We start from the raw sequence: 18739 nt of genomic DNA on the forward strand, positions 1-18739 counted from the left end.
AATTTTCAAATATTGTGTATCCTGCACATTGAGTAACTCTGTGGGAATACTAGGATAAAGACAAGAGTTATTTTGTACTACAGCATTAACAATTGTAGATGATGCAGAATGAATTTTCTCCAGTTCTGCATTTTCTCCTGCAGATTCTAGCATAATGAAAAGTGGTTGGCCTGGTTAAAGGAGATGTGTTGGCCAAAAAGCAGCATTAAAATCAAGTGATTATTTTTTCAGGACACAAGAAAAGTAGAATTTAGGTCATTTTAAGCAATTATACCTTTAGGTTCACCTTTATGATCACAGAATCACAGAATCATAGAATCATTGTTTAGGTTGGGAGGGACCTCTTAAGGTCGTCTGTTCTGACATCCCTGCAATAAGCAGAGACATTTTCAACTAGATCAGGTTTCTCTGATCTGACCTCCAGTGCTTCCAGGGATGGAGCATCCACCACCTTTCTGGGATACCTGTTCCAGTGTTTCACCACCCTTATGATGAAAACTTCTTCCTTATACCTAGTCTGAGTCTGTCTTCCTTTCCTTTAAAACATTTACTCCTTATTCTATGACTACAGGTCCTACTAGAAAGTCTCTTCGAAGGCCACAATACTAAGAGCTCCCCAGAGCCTTCTCTTCTCCAGGCTGAACTCTCTGAGCCTATCTTCACAGGAAAGGTTCTCCATCTTTGCAGTCACCTTTTTTGGGTCTACTCTGGACCAACTTCAACAGGTCCATGTGTTCCCTGTACTGAGGATCCCAGAACTGGATGCAGTACTTTGTGATCTTGTCCATACTTTCCTAATAGAAATGTCTAAGCAAGCAGTTTAGATGGGATCCTTTCCTTAGAAGGCTGAAGCAAACAAAAATGACTCCAGCTTATCTGCTTGTCTTCTGCATCTAGGGAACATTTTTGGGTGTTGCTTTATTTTGCTTTTGTACTGGTCATGATATTAAATTTTGCAGTTACAAGCATAACAACATTTCAGCACTTCTGCAGCTCAAAAGCAAATACCAGGAATAAAACATTTGCTTTCAGCTTTCTTCAATCTTCTAAAGGCAGTCAGTAAACAGGCGTAATATCCAAGAGAAGCAGAGCCTAAACTTGTATGTCTGGAAGCTGAGCTGGTTATAAGACACTTACAAACAAATACTTTGTGGCGTGTTTTCCACCAGAAATAGTGATTTTCCTTTACATGTGAATTTTGATCAAGTATTAGTAACCTCTGCCCTAACTTCGGGAATAAAGAATTCTATTGAAAGGAATTTTTTTTTTTTAATTAAGAGAATATAGAAGTTAAAGTCCTCATTTGATGCTGTTCATATCAGATGCTCATTGCAACAATGGAATGACCAGTCAGATCCTCAGAAGAGCTAATATTCTGTCAGTAGCTTATGGATCTGTAAACTACATTAATTTAAACTTTAACATTTGCATTTGGCATAAATGTGTGAAAATACCAGAACAATTGGTCTTGCCTTTTATTTTAATGCTGTCTGTGCAAAGGAATGCTTTTTAAAGTATGAAGAAAAATGGTTCTTTGTTTATGAATCTGGAGGCTACTTCTGAGAGTATTTTTAGTGGGCCAGCATGGGTCAGATGGAAAGGATGATTTGAGTGGGTTTTATGAAGTCTTTTTTTTTAAAATTTTATTTAATCATCTGGCACCTATTGTCAGAGGATTTTAAAATGCTCTCTTCATAAAGAAGCACAGCAGAGATGTTCATGTAATTATAGGACAACCTTCAACTTGATGTCAGTCTCATCGGGGAGACTAAGGAAATTGCACAGTTCCAACCGTAGTAGGGCTGAAATTTCTGGAACAATTCTTTAAGTTCTGCTTTCAATTTGCAGGGACAGAAACAAGTGACGAAGATGAAGAAGACAATCTGGTTTATCCACTTTTAAACGTAGACTTGGATCATCTTTATTCTGATATGGCAAGTGTGAGAAATGGAGTGAGGCAACAGAGGATACTGCCCAATGCCAGCCATGTTACTGGGGATTCCTTTGCAATGCTGCATGCAAATGTTAATTCTGTAGTTTGGAAAATGCTGACATAACTTTTAGGAACTGTGAAATCACTTTCTTTGCATTCCAAGGTGACAGGTTTTGGTGAAGCTGTTCATGATAATTTTGTGCTGGTTTTGCTAAATACCAGGGGTCAAATACAAACGTGAAAGTTTAAAAGAAATTGTCAAACTGTCACACTAGAAGACTGTGTAGTTTGGTATCTTCAGAATCACCTGTCTGCCATACATCCCATAATAAACATAGCAATTTTAAAATTACATCATAGGACATGTTTGAATACTCATGATTGCTTACAGAACTCAAAAACATATAAGCTAATAATAAAAGTATTTAGATTATTTTGTCATAAAAAGTCCAAAACCAGACCTGCTTGGGAGTAATTGTATTTTTTATTAAACAGTGCCATATGGGTCTGCACATATGCATCATTATGCAGTTAACTGTGATGCAACAGGGGGTGCTGTGTATTAATCCAACCAGATTACAGTCAATTTAATACTGACACTGAAATGTTGATATTCATTATTTTGGTTTGTTGTATTTTAAGGTGAGTCTGGAAAATTATGGCCTAGGACCAAGTTTAGAAGAAATAAAAAAGACACAGAGGCGTTGCTTGACAGACTGGAGTTTGGAAGAGCATTTTGAACCGCATGTTCTTTGTCAGGTATCTTTGAACTGACAATTTCATCTATACAGTTCTCCCTCAGGACACTGTATAAAGTAGTAGTAGTGGAGTTCAGGGCATTTTTCTGCTCAATAATTGATTCAGTTTTATCTTTCATTTTTACTAAAAATCATTGTGCTTTAGCTACTTTTCAGTTCTTCATGTTACAAATTTAGTTTGTAACAGGTTTTTATTTCCTGGTTTGGCCAAACTGGAGCTGTCCTATTTGGCAGCAAGTCTCTTAGCTGAAAGTGTGGTGGAGAGAAGCCACCTTGCCCTTAAGGGTGATCCTCTGTAGCAGTTTTGGGACTCAGTGCAGTGGATGTGAAAACATACTTTGCAAATGCCTATGCAGTGTATGTTTTATGGGCAAATAGAAAATTTGGGTGTTACAGTACTTCACCCTTTAAGAGCTAAAAACATCATTTATAGAAATCTTGCAAGCTAAACACTAAAAACTTTTCTTGCAGAAAGACAAAATGACAAATCTGAAAGATATGTTTAAGGGTAGTTGGCTTGAATTGGGAGGCATCCTCTTGGGAGGAGTGGATTTTTAGTTCCTATGCTGCCTTGAGCTTGAGAGGTTGTAATTCTTATTTGATCCTGATACATGCTATACATGGGTGAAAGAAGTGCTGCCTGGACTTTTGCAGCACCACTCTGGTGTGAGTGGTGGATTTTAAAATCTGGTCATGTATTTCAATGCATGGGGAATCCCTTAATGTGCAACATAAATAGTTAATACTACTTCAACTACCAATAATTAGTGAGTCTACTAAAAAGATACTGATGGAAAATTAAAGATAGCATTTTATTGCAGCTGCAAGAAAAGTCATGGCAGTCAGGTGAAGTCCCAGATGACTGGATAAAGAGAAACATCTTGCACATCTTTAAAAAGGGTAGGAAGGAGGACCCTGGGATCTACCAACTTAACCAGCCTCACCTCTGTTCCAGGGAAGATCATAGAACAGATCCTTCTAGAACCTCCAGAAGAATAGTTCTGAAAAATAATAATTTAAAAGAAGGCTTTATTCTACCTTTGACTACAAAATAAGTTTCAACCTGCAGGCAATATAAATATTGAAAATTATGGAGAAGTACAGGGCAGGGTGGAATAATGTAGATCACAGCAAATCTCAGAGATGTGCAAGTCATGGTAAAGCAAATTGAATACCAAGGAAACTCAACTGAGATTAAAAAAAGTAAATTAGGGTGGTTTTTTTTAATCTGGTATATGATAATTCTGGTTTTATTTACTATTTATTTATTTTATTATTTGAACTTAAGTATTTGTTTAATATTTTAATTTATTTGAACTTTTTCATTCACGGTCAGTCAGAAGGTGGAGCATAGTTGGTGTCTCTTCTCAACATGAATAGCAATGCAGTTTCAGTTTCCACCTACCTGAGCAATTCAGGTTGCTGGAATCCAAATGCTTTGGGTGCATCTTGTAGGAGAGTGTTCTGGAGCACCTGTTGCTCAAAGCTGTGCTATGTAGCCTCTGCACATATGCTACCATCTGCAGGAAGGATGTACCTTTATTTCTTTCCTTTTCAGGTTCTTCACTCAGCATCCCAAGAATATAGATGTATTGATTCCTTTTATCATACCCAAGATAACACTTTACTAATGGTTTTTCACAATCCCATGAATCAACAGCGTCAGAGCCAAGAGACTTGGGATATTGCTCTGCACTCTAATGTGCGATTCAGGTAATGGATTTTGTCTTCCCTGTTCCATTCACAGTCATTTTTAATTAAAGCCTCCATGGGTGTGCTTAGAGCAAAGCTTTGAAATTAAGATATGGCTATGTGACACATTTATGATGAAGAAAGTCATGCAGGTCAAAAACAGTGCTGTATCAAAAGAATTCTGTTGAACTCTTCTGAGTGAGAACAATACAGAGTGTAGCTCCTTATCATCAAGTATAAAAATGTAAATAATGTACACATACATACAAAATCATATTAGAAATGCCACATCAAGAAACTTGTGGGACATTTCAGGTGAAGAATTTTTTTAAAAAAATTCTTAGATACTTACCAGGTTTTTCTACTGTATATACATAAATTGAGTGATTTAGTGGGAATGGTTTTTTGAGAAAAGTTCAGATCCCTTTGTTAAGATTAGATTTTTTTTTCCATAGAGTAACACATTCTTCTTAATTCCTTATCAATACCTGCTCACCTGTTGGAGGTATGCAAGTGCTTGGTATGTCCACTATTAGCTCTTTTGTTAGTGGACCTATTTATTTTGGAACACATTTTTGCACTGAAGCAGTGATATAAATGATGATGTAGATGCAACTACTATTCCAAATAATTGACTGAAAATAGAATAACTGTCCATGTACTGATATGTAAAAATGTTAAAATGCCATGAAGAGACAGCTGAGGTATCTTTAACAATGTCATTCTGGTGCTCTATAGATTAATTAGATTTATCAAATAAAATTTCAAACAAATTATCCAGTATAAAAATACCTCCTCCCCCTTTGTCTGTGGGTATCCTTTTCTGAGTGTAGTGCCTCATTTATCATATTATGGAAATTTTTATAATAAACTTTTGTTGACACCTGTATATATTTGAACAGATTTAAATACTAAATAGGGAAAATGTGCCTTCCTGAAGCTGTGTTTTGTATTGTATTTTGTATCTTTGCTCTCAATCAAGGACCTGTGTAGGTCCATCTCAGCTTTTCTGGCATTTGGACTTAAAATTATTTGCCATGAAAACAGGCTATTGTGATTAGCAGTGAATAGGACCAGAGCCAGAAGATATTTACCAGCAGAAATTCAAAGTTTCTTGGAGAAAATTATGGCTGTTTTTTTGGGCAGATCCACTAAATGTCTGGTCAGCTAAAATCTTACCCAAAAGAAAATGAAAGAGGGTATGTTCAAGTAAAGCTGGGTCTTGCATTCAGACAGACCCAAGCATAGGGTCAGTGGTCTCAAGGGCTGTTACACAGCAGTCTGTTGGCACCCAGAGCTCTTTACTCTGCCAGCAGTTCTTACACTTCTTTGTGACACTGGGCTTTAGCTGCCTAATTCAAGTTTCCTAAACGTAAACAGTTGGTGCCACTTCAGCTGCCTAGTGTATTTGGGTTTTCTGGGCAGAGTTGACACATATGACATGAGACCCATTGGAGACCCGTACACTTTTGGGACAAACTCCAGAGAGCAGGTCACACACCCCAGAACATCTAATGTGTCACCAGGTGTTTGCATACACTGAGTAACGCCTCATCCCAACAGTATATGGGTGCTGTAGAAGCAAGGGGGAGGTACCAGACTTCCTCAGGAAGCATTTGTCCCTGAAACAGCCACTGTTCATCTCTGGGATTGTAATACCTCAGATTGGCTGGTCACCTTGAAAGGACATTCATTTAAATAGATCAAAACCAAATGGGAGACAGGAAAGGCTCTAAATACCTGCGAAAGAAAAGCTGCTAATTTTGCATCAAAAGGAGAAATTATATATTTTATCTGTACTGTAATTTGTTGAGGATGAAATAACGGTGTGCTTTCTATCTCTTACTCTTTCACATCCCCTGGAAACAAGGCTTGGACATTAAAGACAACTTCTGCTTAGGGCATGCCTGCTTTGTTCAATGACATTTCACCAGGTTCTGTTTCAAAGCAGCAAGGAGTTCCTAAAGAAAATGGCATGAACGCTGACAAGATGGTTTGGCTTTGCTCTTGTTTCCTAGACATATTCAACATCACTGCTATAGATGCTACTTAGAATTTTTTGAAGAGCTGTAACTCCTCTTTTGGTTCTGTGTCATTGATACCTGCCTATACTATGCAAAATAATCAGCACATTTTCAGACTTTATTCAGCCTTACTTCTAAAGATCATTTCAGATTTCCAGACAAAGTATCATAAATATTTGCTAGTGTATGTTTCCAAGCAACATAACACTTCTGTGGAAGACACTCATTAAATACCTGGAGTGCTTCAAGCTATTGCCTGCAGTTAGCTTCCAGATCCTGCTGAGTTGCCAGAAATAGGCACAAACTCTTCTTATTAATTAAGAGTAGTATTGCTTATTTTTATCTTTGTATGAAATAAGTGACTCCTGATGAGTTTAGTAACAATTTATTGATTTTGATTTTATTAAAATTGCTATCATTCTAATTTTCAGTATAGCTTGAAGAATCACACTTTCATCACAGAAGAGTTACAAATGCACAATAGATGCAGCGCTTGACAACTTCTTTGATAAGAGTTCTCTATGTGTGTTCATTTGTTACTTCTTTATTGTGACAGCTTACAGACTGCAGACCATCTTTGTAGAGTGACAGCTCATAGTTGCTGTCTGGAATATAAATCTGTTATCTGCTAATCAGTTGGTTACAGAATCACAGAATAATTTCATTTTGATTACAGCGAGTCCTGTTACAGCAAATTCTCATGCAAAGAGGAAATTAAATTTCTGATGTTGCATCCTGGAAAACCCAGTTAGCTTCCTTCTTTTTTATGGATATCAGGTCCTGTAGTTCACGTAGAACATCCAAAAATGCAGAAATTATACTGTTTAAAGGGTAGGCAGCAGGAGTCTGCATGTGAAATCTAATGGATGTCACTGAATAAGGGAATCCAAAGGCATGGACACGTGTACCTCCAATGATAAGTGTGTATATAAAACATTTTAATTCTGGTTAGAATAAGTGGCCACTCTATCAGGAAGCCAAATTAATTCAGGCATTATCAAAACGATTATTTTTCTCAAAGTTAATCTTAATGACATTTGTTTATAGTTTCATAGTAAACACATTACACAAGTTACTGGAAAAGAATAATCCTTTCTGAGAAGAGCTTCTGAGTCAGACACTGGCAGTAGTGACATCAGAATACATATTAATAGAATGTGTATTTTAGAATTTGAATGACTGTTTCATTGGCCTAAAATATTTTCCACACGAATAGTCTCTTTTTTATTTATAACATATATTCATCTTCAAGTTATGCCAGTACTGGCAACTCTTATGTTCCAGACTAGTTCTGCCTTTTGTTTTCAACACCATAGGTTTTTATAGCTTGTGCACTTTTCTTCAGGTACAAACAGAATAACCTTCTCCCTGCTGAGTACATACATTATCAACAGTTTCTCCATGCAAGTTTCCCAAAGCAGACTCCACCTCCATTGCAGTAGCTGGGAGAGTCTTGTATATCTTGAAGGTGTACCTGAACTGTGTATTCCAGCCTGTGTACATGACCTACAGATTAATTCTCTTGGACAGACTGCTGCAATAAGAACTTTAAAACTTATATGAGGTCAAGAATTTATTGTATTGTCTGCATGTTCATAACCAAAAGCCTCTACTTCACACAGAGTTTTTGAATACAATTGAATCATCTTGAGCTGTAAATACAAAATATCATGAAGTTATAATATACTCAGCAACTGAATCTGGTGCATTCTTCAAAAGCTCCTTTCAGTTTTGCACACATGAAGAATTTTACTTTCAAGAATTTTGATAAAACTCTGAATGAGGGGTTGGGTGGCAGCTGCATTTAAGATTCCTAGGCTTCCTCCTTTCTTGAAAGCAGTTGTTTACAGTGAGCTACTTTAGCAGTCATTTCAGACACCTTTGGAAGATGAGACAATGCAACTGCAGATGCCAGCAGCAAACTCTGGATCAGTTTGTCTTTCAGTTCTCACTTCAACTTAATTGTGACTTGTGAATATTTTTAATTCATGGCAGGTTATGGTACACCTATTCTCTCGTCTTGATTTGGATGACAATTTCCAAACACCTTTCTTGTCACACCAATAAAGAAGAGCTTGCACTATATGCAACAGTACTTCAGTTTCTGAATAAACAAGTAAAGCATATTTTAAAAATCAACATCAATCAAAAACAACTAAGAAAATAAGTTATTCAGTGGTAAAACAGTGAGGATGACAATGAGTCTGAACCTTTTGGAACTGAATGTCTTGAAGTTTTCTGATTTCCTGGATTTTTCTTTAGCAGGGGTTCTTTGGCAGACAAGTTCCTTACATTTCTTTGCAGAAAGGATAACCAGAATCCCAAGTGTAACATGTACTAAGCAAATACCAAACAAGCAAAAGTACTAGTTTCTGTAAAAACTGAGAGAAATCCTTTCAAATACAAGTCTTGTCTCAAAGATTATAGAATAATACTTGTATAAGAAACTGAGAAGCCAAGTGATCTTGTTTGACTTGAAATAATATTAATGAATACTATATTATGTTATATAGAGGGATATTCTGCTTTTCAGGAGCTATCTTGAGCTGGTGGCCAACTTAATTGAAGACTGGGTGAAAGAGGAAGAAGCTAAATACCAAAAAGAGAAGATGGGTAAGGAAATAGTCTTTTAAACTAGAAAAAGCCACAGCAGAAGGCCCTCTAAGACGCTGCCAATGCTGTAAAAAAAACCTGGCTTTACTAAAAAAGCCAAAAGTGGGTATCTTTTTACTGTATTCTAGGAAATTAATTTTTCACTCTAAGTGCTAAGACACAATTTTTTCAGAGCAGAATTGCCTATGTTTTTTCATAGGATGACACTGTTTTGACATCTATGTAAGCACAAATATGTTTTGGAATTAATTAAATATATGTATATATATATTTTTATATTCTGCATCTTTCTCTGTTCTGAAAACTGGCAGCTTTAGTATCAATTTACATTTTCAATAGCTGTGCTTAGCTAATGAGATTAAGGATTACATACAAATATGTATCTGTTCAGATCACTGAACATATGAAGAGGTGAGCAGTAGTTAAAGCTGGCAACACAGTTCAGGAAAATTCCTTTTTAAAGGGCAGGATAAAAGCTGGAAGTCAGAAGCTATAGGCTAGAAGCTAAAATGGGAAACTTGAATTGACAAGAGTGCAGAGCAAACTTGAATTACAAGCAACATTTTGGGTAGTGAAAATTATAAGGAGTTCACACAATAACTGTTCAGCAGGCAGCAGAATCTGAAAACCCCTATTGACAAAAAAGAACTTCTGTCAGAATTGTCTACTTGTATATTTAAATGGTATTAACAATTATTTGTTTATGCTTATCCTTTGCTTTCTTACCTTTCTTGAGAATGCACTTTGAAGCCTCCCAGGACTAGCAGTTAGCATTTACAAAAATAGAAACATTACTCGTCAACTCAGTTAACACCTCTGATTATAGTTTGGAAACTAAAAGTACAGTTATGACTACTAAATCATAATTTGTACATATCTAGCTGTCACAGGAGCTAGAATGAATCTTGCCCATGTGGTGCTTCATGACAATTATGATTCATAGTGTACTTGCTGAAAGGATATAATCACCTCTAGCTGGAACACACAGATGTCCTTGGGTGTTTTCAATTTCACTGACACTGCAATTTCTACTTTCTCATACAAAGTAATTTAACTAGAACTTTCTGACAGTGTTCATTTAATTGAGTTTAAATTACCTTTTCTAGAAGGTAAATATGGAGTATCTAAGCATAGTATAAAACTACACTTATAGAAGATACTCTTTTCATAAGTCATAGATGCTATCAAGCCGTAATAGTAACTGAGGGATATGGTGTTTCTTTAGTGAAGGTTTGAAGATTCAGATAGCATTTAGGATATTTTGTCCTGAAAGGTTGCAATGTCTATGACTCTGGTATTGAGCTTATTCTGGCTCAGTTAAAAACAAACACTGCCAGAACAAAGCCTTCAATAACAAGAAGCAGAGAGCCAGTCTTTACACACGCTCTTGATATATTATTTAGTGAATTTGGTCCCCAGTTATGAGAATCTAGATTCTTCTAACCTAAACAGACTTTCTGTTTTATTTCTAAATATATTTAAGGTTTGCTTTATTGTACTTTCCCTATTTTTAAATATACATTTTTATTTACTTGCACATCTTTTTTTTTTTCCCCATTTAAAAAAACTATTCTATTTTCCTGTATTTATAACCTTGCTTATTCTCCCTTTCACTTTTAAAAGGAAGCACAACCAAACCTGAGAATGTAACAGAGTCTCAATCCAAGAATGAAGAAAGTCTCATTATCAGAGAAGATTCTCTAAAGGTGAGGCAAAAATATTTATGTTTCTGAAATGGACTAGATAGCACTGCTTTGTTAGACAGGTAAGCCTTTGTTCTTTATGTAGGCTTGAGGCTTGACTGAGTCCTCTTAGTTTTTCTATTTGTTATTTTTTGTATATGCTATTGTCTTTCATTTATTCCTTAATGATTGTGAGTCATGTTATGTTGTATTCTTAAGAGAAGACTATTTGGAGTTAGACTAGGCATTCCAAAGTAATTTGTAGTTGCAATACTAGGAAGTGAAATGAATAATATCCTACTCTTAACTGAAGTTTTCTGATTTTAAAGGTATGAAAAGATAAGATCCAGATTCATGGAAATACTTGTGTACCCAACTGTACTTTCACTGTCTACAGCTCTTTGAAATTAGGGAATGTCAATATGGTACCTCAGAGTTCCCTTATGGCAGAGAATCCCATTTTATAGGTGGATCCATGACCATTCACTACAGATTAATTGACTTGCCCAGCTTTACACAGTAAATTTCTGGCTGAAGTAGGGATTAAGCACTCCATTGTTTTGGTCTTAGCATTGGTATTATTCATTAACCTGCACAAATCTAGTTTTATTGGTATTGTATTCTCTTGCTTCTCTTTTCTTATGTTTAGACTGTGAAGTGCTACAAAACCCTAAATACTCCAGAAAATCTCAAATGTCTTCCTGATGCAAGCTGATAATTTTGGCATGGACATGTCATTTCTCTTTCTGTAAAAAAAAAAAAATAAAATCATTTAATCTCACAGTTGCATTTGTGGAATAAACCAATACCAATGATGCATTGTGGTTTGGTGGTAAACATTATGGAAAAGTATTCAACAAAATCATTCTCCTGTGACCGATTGTGTAAGATATGAATAATCACCCAATTCATCTCCTGTGGTCAACAATGGCTGCTGTTGTAGATTGAATGAATCACTAATTTTATCCAAAATTTGGTGCGTAATATTGTGAGACTTTTGACACATTTGGAAAAGTGTCGTAGCTTAGAACTTTGATTCCTTTGGTTTTGTTTGCTTCTACTCTTTTCAACCTGCACATATGAAATATCTTGTAGTACAAAGATAAACACAGTCTGTTTAATTCCTAATGTTGAATGTAGGCTTGGAAGATTGAGCAGGACCGATTACGAGAGGAAGAAAAAAAAGAAAAGGAAGAACAAGAACACGAAGAAAATTTGCAAAGTGGAAGGAAAAGCCAGGATATGAAACGTAAAGGAAGTAAACAATCAAACAGAAGACCTTCTGAAGAGAAGCATCAAAATGAATCGGCAGAAGCCGCTGAACTTGAGGAGGATCATAGCATTCCAGAATCATGTCCTGAGAAAGTTTATAAGGTAAGGAGTTGTATTATTATACCACATTAGAGAAGTGCTAACTATATACAGAGTCAAGATTACAGCAGAGCTATTATCTATTGTGAAATTTGAGTTCAGGGCAAATTAAGCCCAACTGGTTCTTGTTACCTCTGTTGTTTCAGCAGCAGATCCTTTTCTAAAAGTTTTAAAAGCAGTTCTTGATGTTCAAGATTATTTTACACCAATTTTTTTTTTTAGTGTAATATGGCATGAACACAAACGTAAATTGATCATGATTTTTGTGGGAGAGGATAGAAAAGGGAAACATAAGAAGTTGTCCCATATTCCATAGTAAGGAACTACTAGACCTAGTTGAAATTTTGACTGCCCACACTGGAAATCAGCATTTCTTATATTTTCTCTTTCAAAATTCATGTTCTTGAAGTGCCCTAATCTAAAATACGTATTTTTCCCATATTTCAGAAAGTAACACCATTGGCATGTGTGCAACAGGAAATGTAGAGCTCAGCTCACTCTTGGAGATTAAGGCACATGAAATCTAAACTGTGATTGTGCTTCATGTCCCTAGCAACCCTGGGAACTCATGTCTAGACAGTTCAATGGACACAGCAGCTCTCCTTTTTCTGCCTGTTACACTAACAGAGGGAGCTCTTCCCTAGTTTTGTCCAAACAGTTTTTCAGCAGTTTGCACCACCTTATATTTGTAGAGTCTGTCTGGCATCTAAAACTTGCACACATCTGTCTCCGTCTCTCTGGGTGCCTCCCAGTGACCCCCGGCCAGCCCCGGGTCGGCAAACAGCGGGAGGGGCAGCCCCGAAGTGACCGACAATGGGGGGACACTCTCTGGTGCCCCGAGGGCACTGAGGGCAGCTGGGCTAGTCGCCTTTGCAGCAGAAGAGACGCTAGAGACATCAGTGGAGGGTAAAAGGCTGACTCTGAACAGGGGGCTAATCCAAGGTTTATTCGGAGCTCCCCAGGGAGCCCCTCTCCTCAGGGGGCGCCGTGCTCAGAGCAAGACAAAGGAGTCTCGAGGTTACATTTAAAGGGGGGGAGGAAACCGAGGGGAGATACATTTGCTGACCAATAAAGACCCTCCAGGGATACAGCCTTAGGGGATGGACATTTGGGATAGCGTATAACATCATCCTTGGAGGGCTGACCCCTGGCTTCGGGCTAATCACTCGACAGCTTTGACCGAAAGATCTAGATAGAGGGGATGGGATGCTGAGTGACTGACAGAGAGCCAGGGCGGGGATTTGGGGGATGATCTCAACACAGGAGAATGGTTACACAGGTAGAGGAAGGGGGTACAAAAAGGGGTACATCATCTGGGGAGAATAAGGGGGTACAAAATCCAACTATTACAAAGTATTACAAAGTATAAAAACGCGCTGCAACACACATCAATATAATTCGGTCTAAATTTGCTTAAGTACAGACTTCAGACTCAGAAATAGATGGCATTTCAGTCTGAACTTCTTTATACAGTCACATAATTTTTTGCCATCTTGTGGCATTCTGGAAGGCATAGCAATCTAATTAGATTTACAGTATCTGAATTCCAAAACCTAGAGGGTAGAAAACTGAATCTTTATTTGCCTTTATGTAATCCCATGGCATTGTACTTTGTCTCTTTGGACTTGATCAGAACTTCTCTTTCTCTCACACCGTATGTTAACCCAGCGGTCTACTTGCTACTCTTCCGTTTCCATGATGGTTTTCACATGTAGCAAGTTACATCAGTTAGTAACTGGGAAATTATTTGGATATGACTGTAGCATGCTAGATATGTGCTCAAGGGTTTTTTATATTATTTCAATAGCTAAGCAAAAGATGTTGAGCAGTACAGTGTGATCCTGATGGTCTGTCCTTCATTTACCTCTTTTGTGTGTACTGCCTTTCTCATTTACAGATAATTTAAAACTTGTTTTTTCCAGTTTCATGGCTACAATACAGGAGAGGATATCATTCAAGTATCAGGAACCAATCAATATCTTTTCCCGTCCGATGGAGGACAGATTCAAGTAGAGACTATACAGTTTGTAAAAAGTGATTCTTTCTTTCTTTATGCTTTCCTTTGACTCATTGCTAACTGATGGAATCATTTCTTAATCCATAAATGCTTTTTTATGTCTCAGCAGTAAAAATCCAGTTAAAAAAATTCCATATTAGGCTCTATCACTACTAATCTTTACAGTTACCTGCAATGTGTTAACAGTTGATAGATAAATGAAGTACCAGAAAACTAGAAATGCAGAAAAATCAGTTTGTATTTATTTGTTCAATGGCAACTGATGCATGATATTTGCAGAATATTTGAATTATTTTCCAGTCAATTGCAATATATCTAAGCCACAGAGTCTTCTGCAGACTCTCAGATTTAATTATCAGGAAGTTTTTAAATATTTAATCTAAACTCAGATAACCTTAATTTTGTTGCCTTGTTTTTCTACTACATGATTCAGTCCAGTTATGAGCAATTTTCTTTTTTTGAGTGCTTCAAAGTAGCAGGTGCTGCATTTATTTGGGTGCAAATAGGTCCTGAAGCCTGGTGGAAGCACTAATGGTATTCCATTGCTTTACAGAAACTTTGATAAAGGTGAAAGTAATGAAAGACAAGCACAATTTCTTCATTCATATCACTGACCCCATGGAAAACTTCAAAGAACCTAAAGAGCAAGAAATTAATGAAGGACTGCACATTAGATCAGGTAAGTGGATTGATGTCACTGATATAAAGAATTAGTAGTTTGATGTATTTAATAGTTGGATACAAAACTTACCAACTAACAGAAAATACATTGATACCAATGGCAGAGAATAAGAAAAGTCAGTGTTCCAAAAAATAAAGTAAAAATCCAGTTGTCTGACTTAAGCACTGTATAGAGAGGTCTTAGCAAGATGTAGAAGCACAGTGCAGGTCAACATGTGCAAACCAGTCTCTTTTCCAAAGCAAGGAAATCAGCATTCCTTAAGAAAATAGTTTTCTTCTTTAGTGAAGGACTCATTCGGATCCTAAAGAGGCCTGAGAAAGTGCAAGAAGATGAAAACTCAATCCTGTACATTGTGACCAAAGCCGCAATGAAAGGGAAGATTTCACCTTTTGTTGTGGACCTCCTTTTGTGAATCAGGTGGCCGTAGCATTATTGCCTCCTCAAGACCTTTGCTTTGAAAACAGATCTTTCTGCAATCCAGCAACTTCTGCTGTTGGTTGACATATTGTTCATACTCAGAAAGCATTGAATCCAAATCCTTTCTGAACCCAGGTGAGAGTGTTTCCAAGAAGGAAGGCAGTTTGTAACAATTTGTGTATATGTTTGCCAAAAACATTATGGAATTCCTGTCACCAAACTGAAGGGTATTGGAAAAGGAGAACTTACACATATTAGCTCTTTTCCTCTTCATCAGTGTTAGAAAACAACTGCTCTTGCTTCTCCCCTTGGCTTGCAAGCAATATAATTGTAGGTTGTCTTAATACAAAATTTGCATCCCTTCCACAGACAAGATTTTTTGTGTCTGCACTTCTGACAGCTGACCTGTATCATTCTGGGGTCTGCCAGACAGTACTGGCATCACCAGTGTGTATCAAGCTGTATTCGCTGGACACAAGTGCAAGGCTTTCCTCCCATGTAAACAGGAGCACCTTACAGAAAGGCAGTAGGGAAGACAAGAATCAATGCACTCTGATACTTGACAGTGGCTGGATGGTACAATGGTAAATGTGTACAGTCAAAATTCCAAACCATCATCCTACAGGTTGTATTCAGCAATAAGCATTGCAATGACAGACAAGAAATAGGAGCAGACAAGGTCTCAGGATGTGTCCCATGTTGAGTTTGGGAGATAGCTTGGTCTGCCTTAAGCTGCCTTTGTAGTCTTCTCTGCTACTCCTCACCATTTTAACATATTTCCCATATGTTCCCCATATGGGAAATCCCAAGTTTTTCTCTTACCGGTAGAACATTTCTTTAAGGCGGCAGCAGCTGAAGTAGAGGCAAGGTAGGACCCAGTGTCTGGGAGGTGTATCTTGCCTAGTTCATGTGGTTTTCGCCATGACATATTCATCACATGACACCTTGATCTGCCCCGCTATGTGAGTTTGACTCCTGATCCACTTTTACAAATCCCAGACATGTCTTTGGATCTAATTTCTCTCAACTTTTTTGTCCTTTCTTTTACTTTCTCTTCCAAGTACACACAGAATCATAGAATATCCTGAGGGAAGGGAAGAGACCCTCAGGCATAATTGAAGTTCAGCTCCTGTCCCTGTGACAACATGTGGAGGGACAGTCATTTTTATTAGTGCATAGGCCACATGCAATAAAAATGGGCAGTTTAACATTCTTGTCAGCCAAGAAACAAGGATCCATAACTCCAGAACTGGGTTCTTTTGGTGCTTAAATTCCATAAGACTTTACACTAGTTGTTGCTATTAAACCTGTTTTTACACACCTAACTAATTAGAATGCTATTTCTGGATAAAAAACCACAGGTGTATTGCACAAAACTGACTATTATATTGCACTCTAAGAATGGAATGTTAGTTTTCCCTGCTCTATTTAGTCTATTTAGGTTAGTTATCCTCACTGAGGTTCCACTTCTCACACCAGCCATTGGTTTACAGGTCAGGTGGTTCTGATATGTGTTGCTGTCCTTAAAATTAATTCTTTTTTTTTTCTTTTTTGCTTTTTTTTTTTTTTTTTTTTTTAGGAGAAATGGAAAATAAAAAGAAAGCTGTGAGCAAGTTTGGATCTTTTTCAGCCACCTTGGAAAATGGAATCCAGCTGTCTCTGAGCTATTATGGACCTACAGGGGAGGCAGCAGGTAAAGTAAGCAAATAGAAGAGGATATTTGAGAATCATAGGGGGAATTTTTTCCTTTTTTTTTCCCCTTCATACACTTCTTAACCAAATAATTTGTTGCATGCAATTCTGCCTTTCTCGGCAGCTGTTACTACATGGTAGAGAATTTTCAGCAAGGCTCAAAATGAGATTACATTGTCAAGAATTTTCTATGATTCAATTTTCAAAATGGAGGGAGGTCTCCAAGTTTTTCTGCTTACTGTAAAAACAGAGCAATGCAAGTATTGTTATTAAGTAGCCCAGCAAAATCAGCCAATTAATTTCAGCCAAAGAAAATGTGATTTGCTGAGGAGTCTTCTTGGTTTTCCAAGAAATAATATTTTTGTAAACTTATATAGGCGATTATGGAACTTTCATTTGACTTTAGGAGCTGGACTTTAGGTTACAGTTGTGCAGACATAATGAGGGATTTCTCTCAGCCTTTCAATAAACACATTCACCAACTGGAAGCAATTGCTTCAGAAAACCACAGTGAAAACAGCGTCTGCTTTTACCAAGAGCTTTTTGTTTCCATTACGTTTGAAAGGCCACTGAAACCATCTTATGGATAAAAGTGAAACCCTTCTCTGATCAGAAAATAATTCCAGCATTTTTCAGCTCTTAAAATATGAAAACATTTAATTGAATGCATCTTTGTGTGGACTGTGGTAAACCATTCAACTCTACACTCAGTTTTAATTGTTCAAATATATTTTACAAATTAATTACTAAAAAATTGACTGTTTAGACTTGAGTCAAAAGAGCGTTTACAATAGTGGCCTGCAAAAACTTGGATTTTGGCATAAAAGAGAGACATGTCTGATTAAACACCTACATGTCAGCTGTGATGTTTAGGCTTATTCACATTCACCATAATCATCCTATTCTGCATTAGAATAATCCTTGCCATGTTGAGCTTTAGAGCTCTGCTGACTGGCATTCTTTGATTGCTTGCAGTTTTTCTGTCTGTGATCATTGCTTATGCCAAATCCCTGTGGGTCTTTGTATCCTAAGTGCTCAGAATAATTCTGACCAGAAATACTCTCTTAGATGATTCTCATATGCCATCCATCCCTAATGCAGAAAGGTATACCATGAAATCTGCAGTTTCCCTCCACTGATCAGTTAAATTGTGTGCAAATTACCCTTTTTCTGTGCAGTACTGAAATAGTTTTCTGGAAAACTCTCTTATTCTCATCTTTTTTGCTGTTTTTCATATTTTGTCTATTTCATCTTCCTTTTAGGGAAGCTAAAGTGATGAAAGGCCTCAAGTTCTTTTTCAGCTTTATGCAACTTTTTTTGCAGGGGGGGGCAGGGTAAATGTTAATATTTCTTCAAGTTTTGAATTATTCTTTGTTTTCTCCAGCATTATCAAAGGTACATTTCCAATCACCTTACATTTGTGTTAGAAATAATTTCCTTGTCTCTTTATGAATGTGGGACTGCTTGAGCACCTGCAGGGCTTTTGATTCTGGATACTATAGAAACTCTGCACTTGCTCTTTATATTTTGACAAAATCATGAGAGTACAATTCCAAGTCCTCGACATGTGAATGTGTGTATCTGGAATTTTACATCTCTCTCAAGATTTCTAAAGGCACTTAATCTCAGTCTTGACAATCCACTTCTTTTCATTGTTACCCTCAGACATCATGTTCTTATTTTGGGGGGCAACCAAAATAAAGGCATAGGTGAAATTTCTATGAAAGTGAAGTGTCAGTTTGTTGAAATAACTATAGAAAATGTAAATTTGTATTTCTTTTATTTTCAAGAAATTGCTTTGAAAGGCAACATAACTACTTCCTGTTGACATACCTAGCAGGCTGTCGTAATGCTTGGC

The 18739-nt window shown here is 37.0% G+C and overlaps 1 protein-coding gene across 8 annotated transcripts in view; it reads left to right on the forward strand.

Moving 5' to 3' along the window:
* SPAG17 (sperm associated antigen 17) overlaps window positions 1–18739 on the forward strand; it is a 116010-nt gene that overhangs the window by 65796 nt on the left and 31475 nt on the right. For all 8 annotated transcript variants that reach the window (XM_041411122.1, XM_041411119.1, XM_041411115.1 and 5 more), the window contains 9 exons: window positions 1849–1934; window positions 2576–2692; window positions 4250–4404; window positions 8941–9020; window positions 10644–10726; window positions 11843–12076; window positions 13996–14107; window positions 14644–14769; window positions 16769–16882. In XM_041411122.1, the coding sequence (XP_041267056.1) occupies window positions 1849–1934; window positions 2576–2692; window positions 4250–4404; window positions 8941–9020; window positions 10644–10726; window positions 11843–12076; window positions 13996–14107; window positions 14644–14769; window positions 16769–16882 (1107 nt within the window). The remainder of the gene's footprint in view (window positions 1–1848; window positions 1935–2575; window positions 2693–4249; window positions 4405–8940; window positions 9021–10643; window positions 10727–11842; window positions 12077–13995; window positions 14108–14643; window positions 14770–16768; window positions 16883–18739) is intronic.

The sequence above is a fragment of the Onychostruthus taczanowskii genome, unplaced genomic scaffold (genome assembly GCF_017590055.1).
Source record: "Onychostruthus taczanowskii isolate IOZ18803 unplaced genomic scaffold, ASM1759005v1 scaffold34, whole genome shotgun sequence".
Lineage (NCBI taxonomy): Eukaryota > Metazoa > Chordata > Aves > Passeriformes > Passeridae > Onychostruthus > Onychostruthus taczanowskii.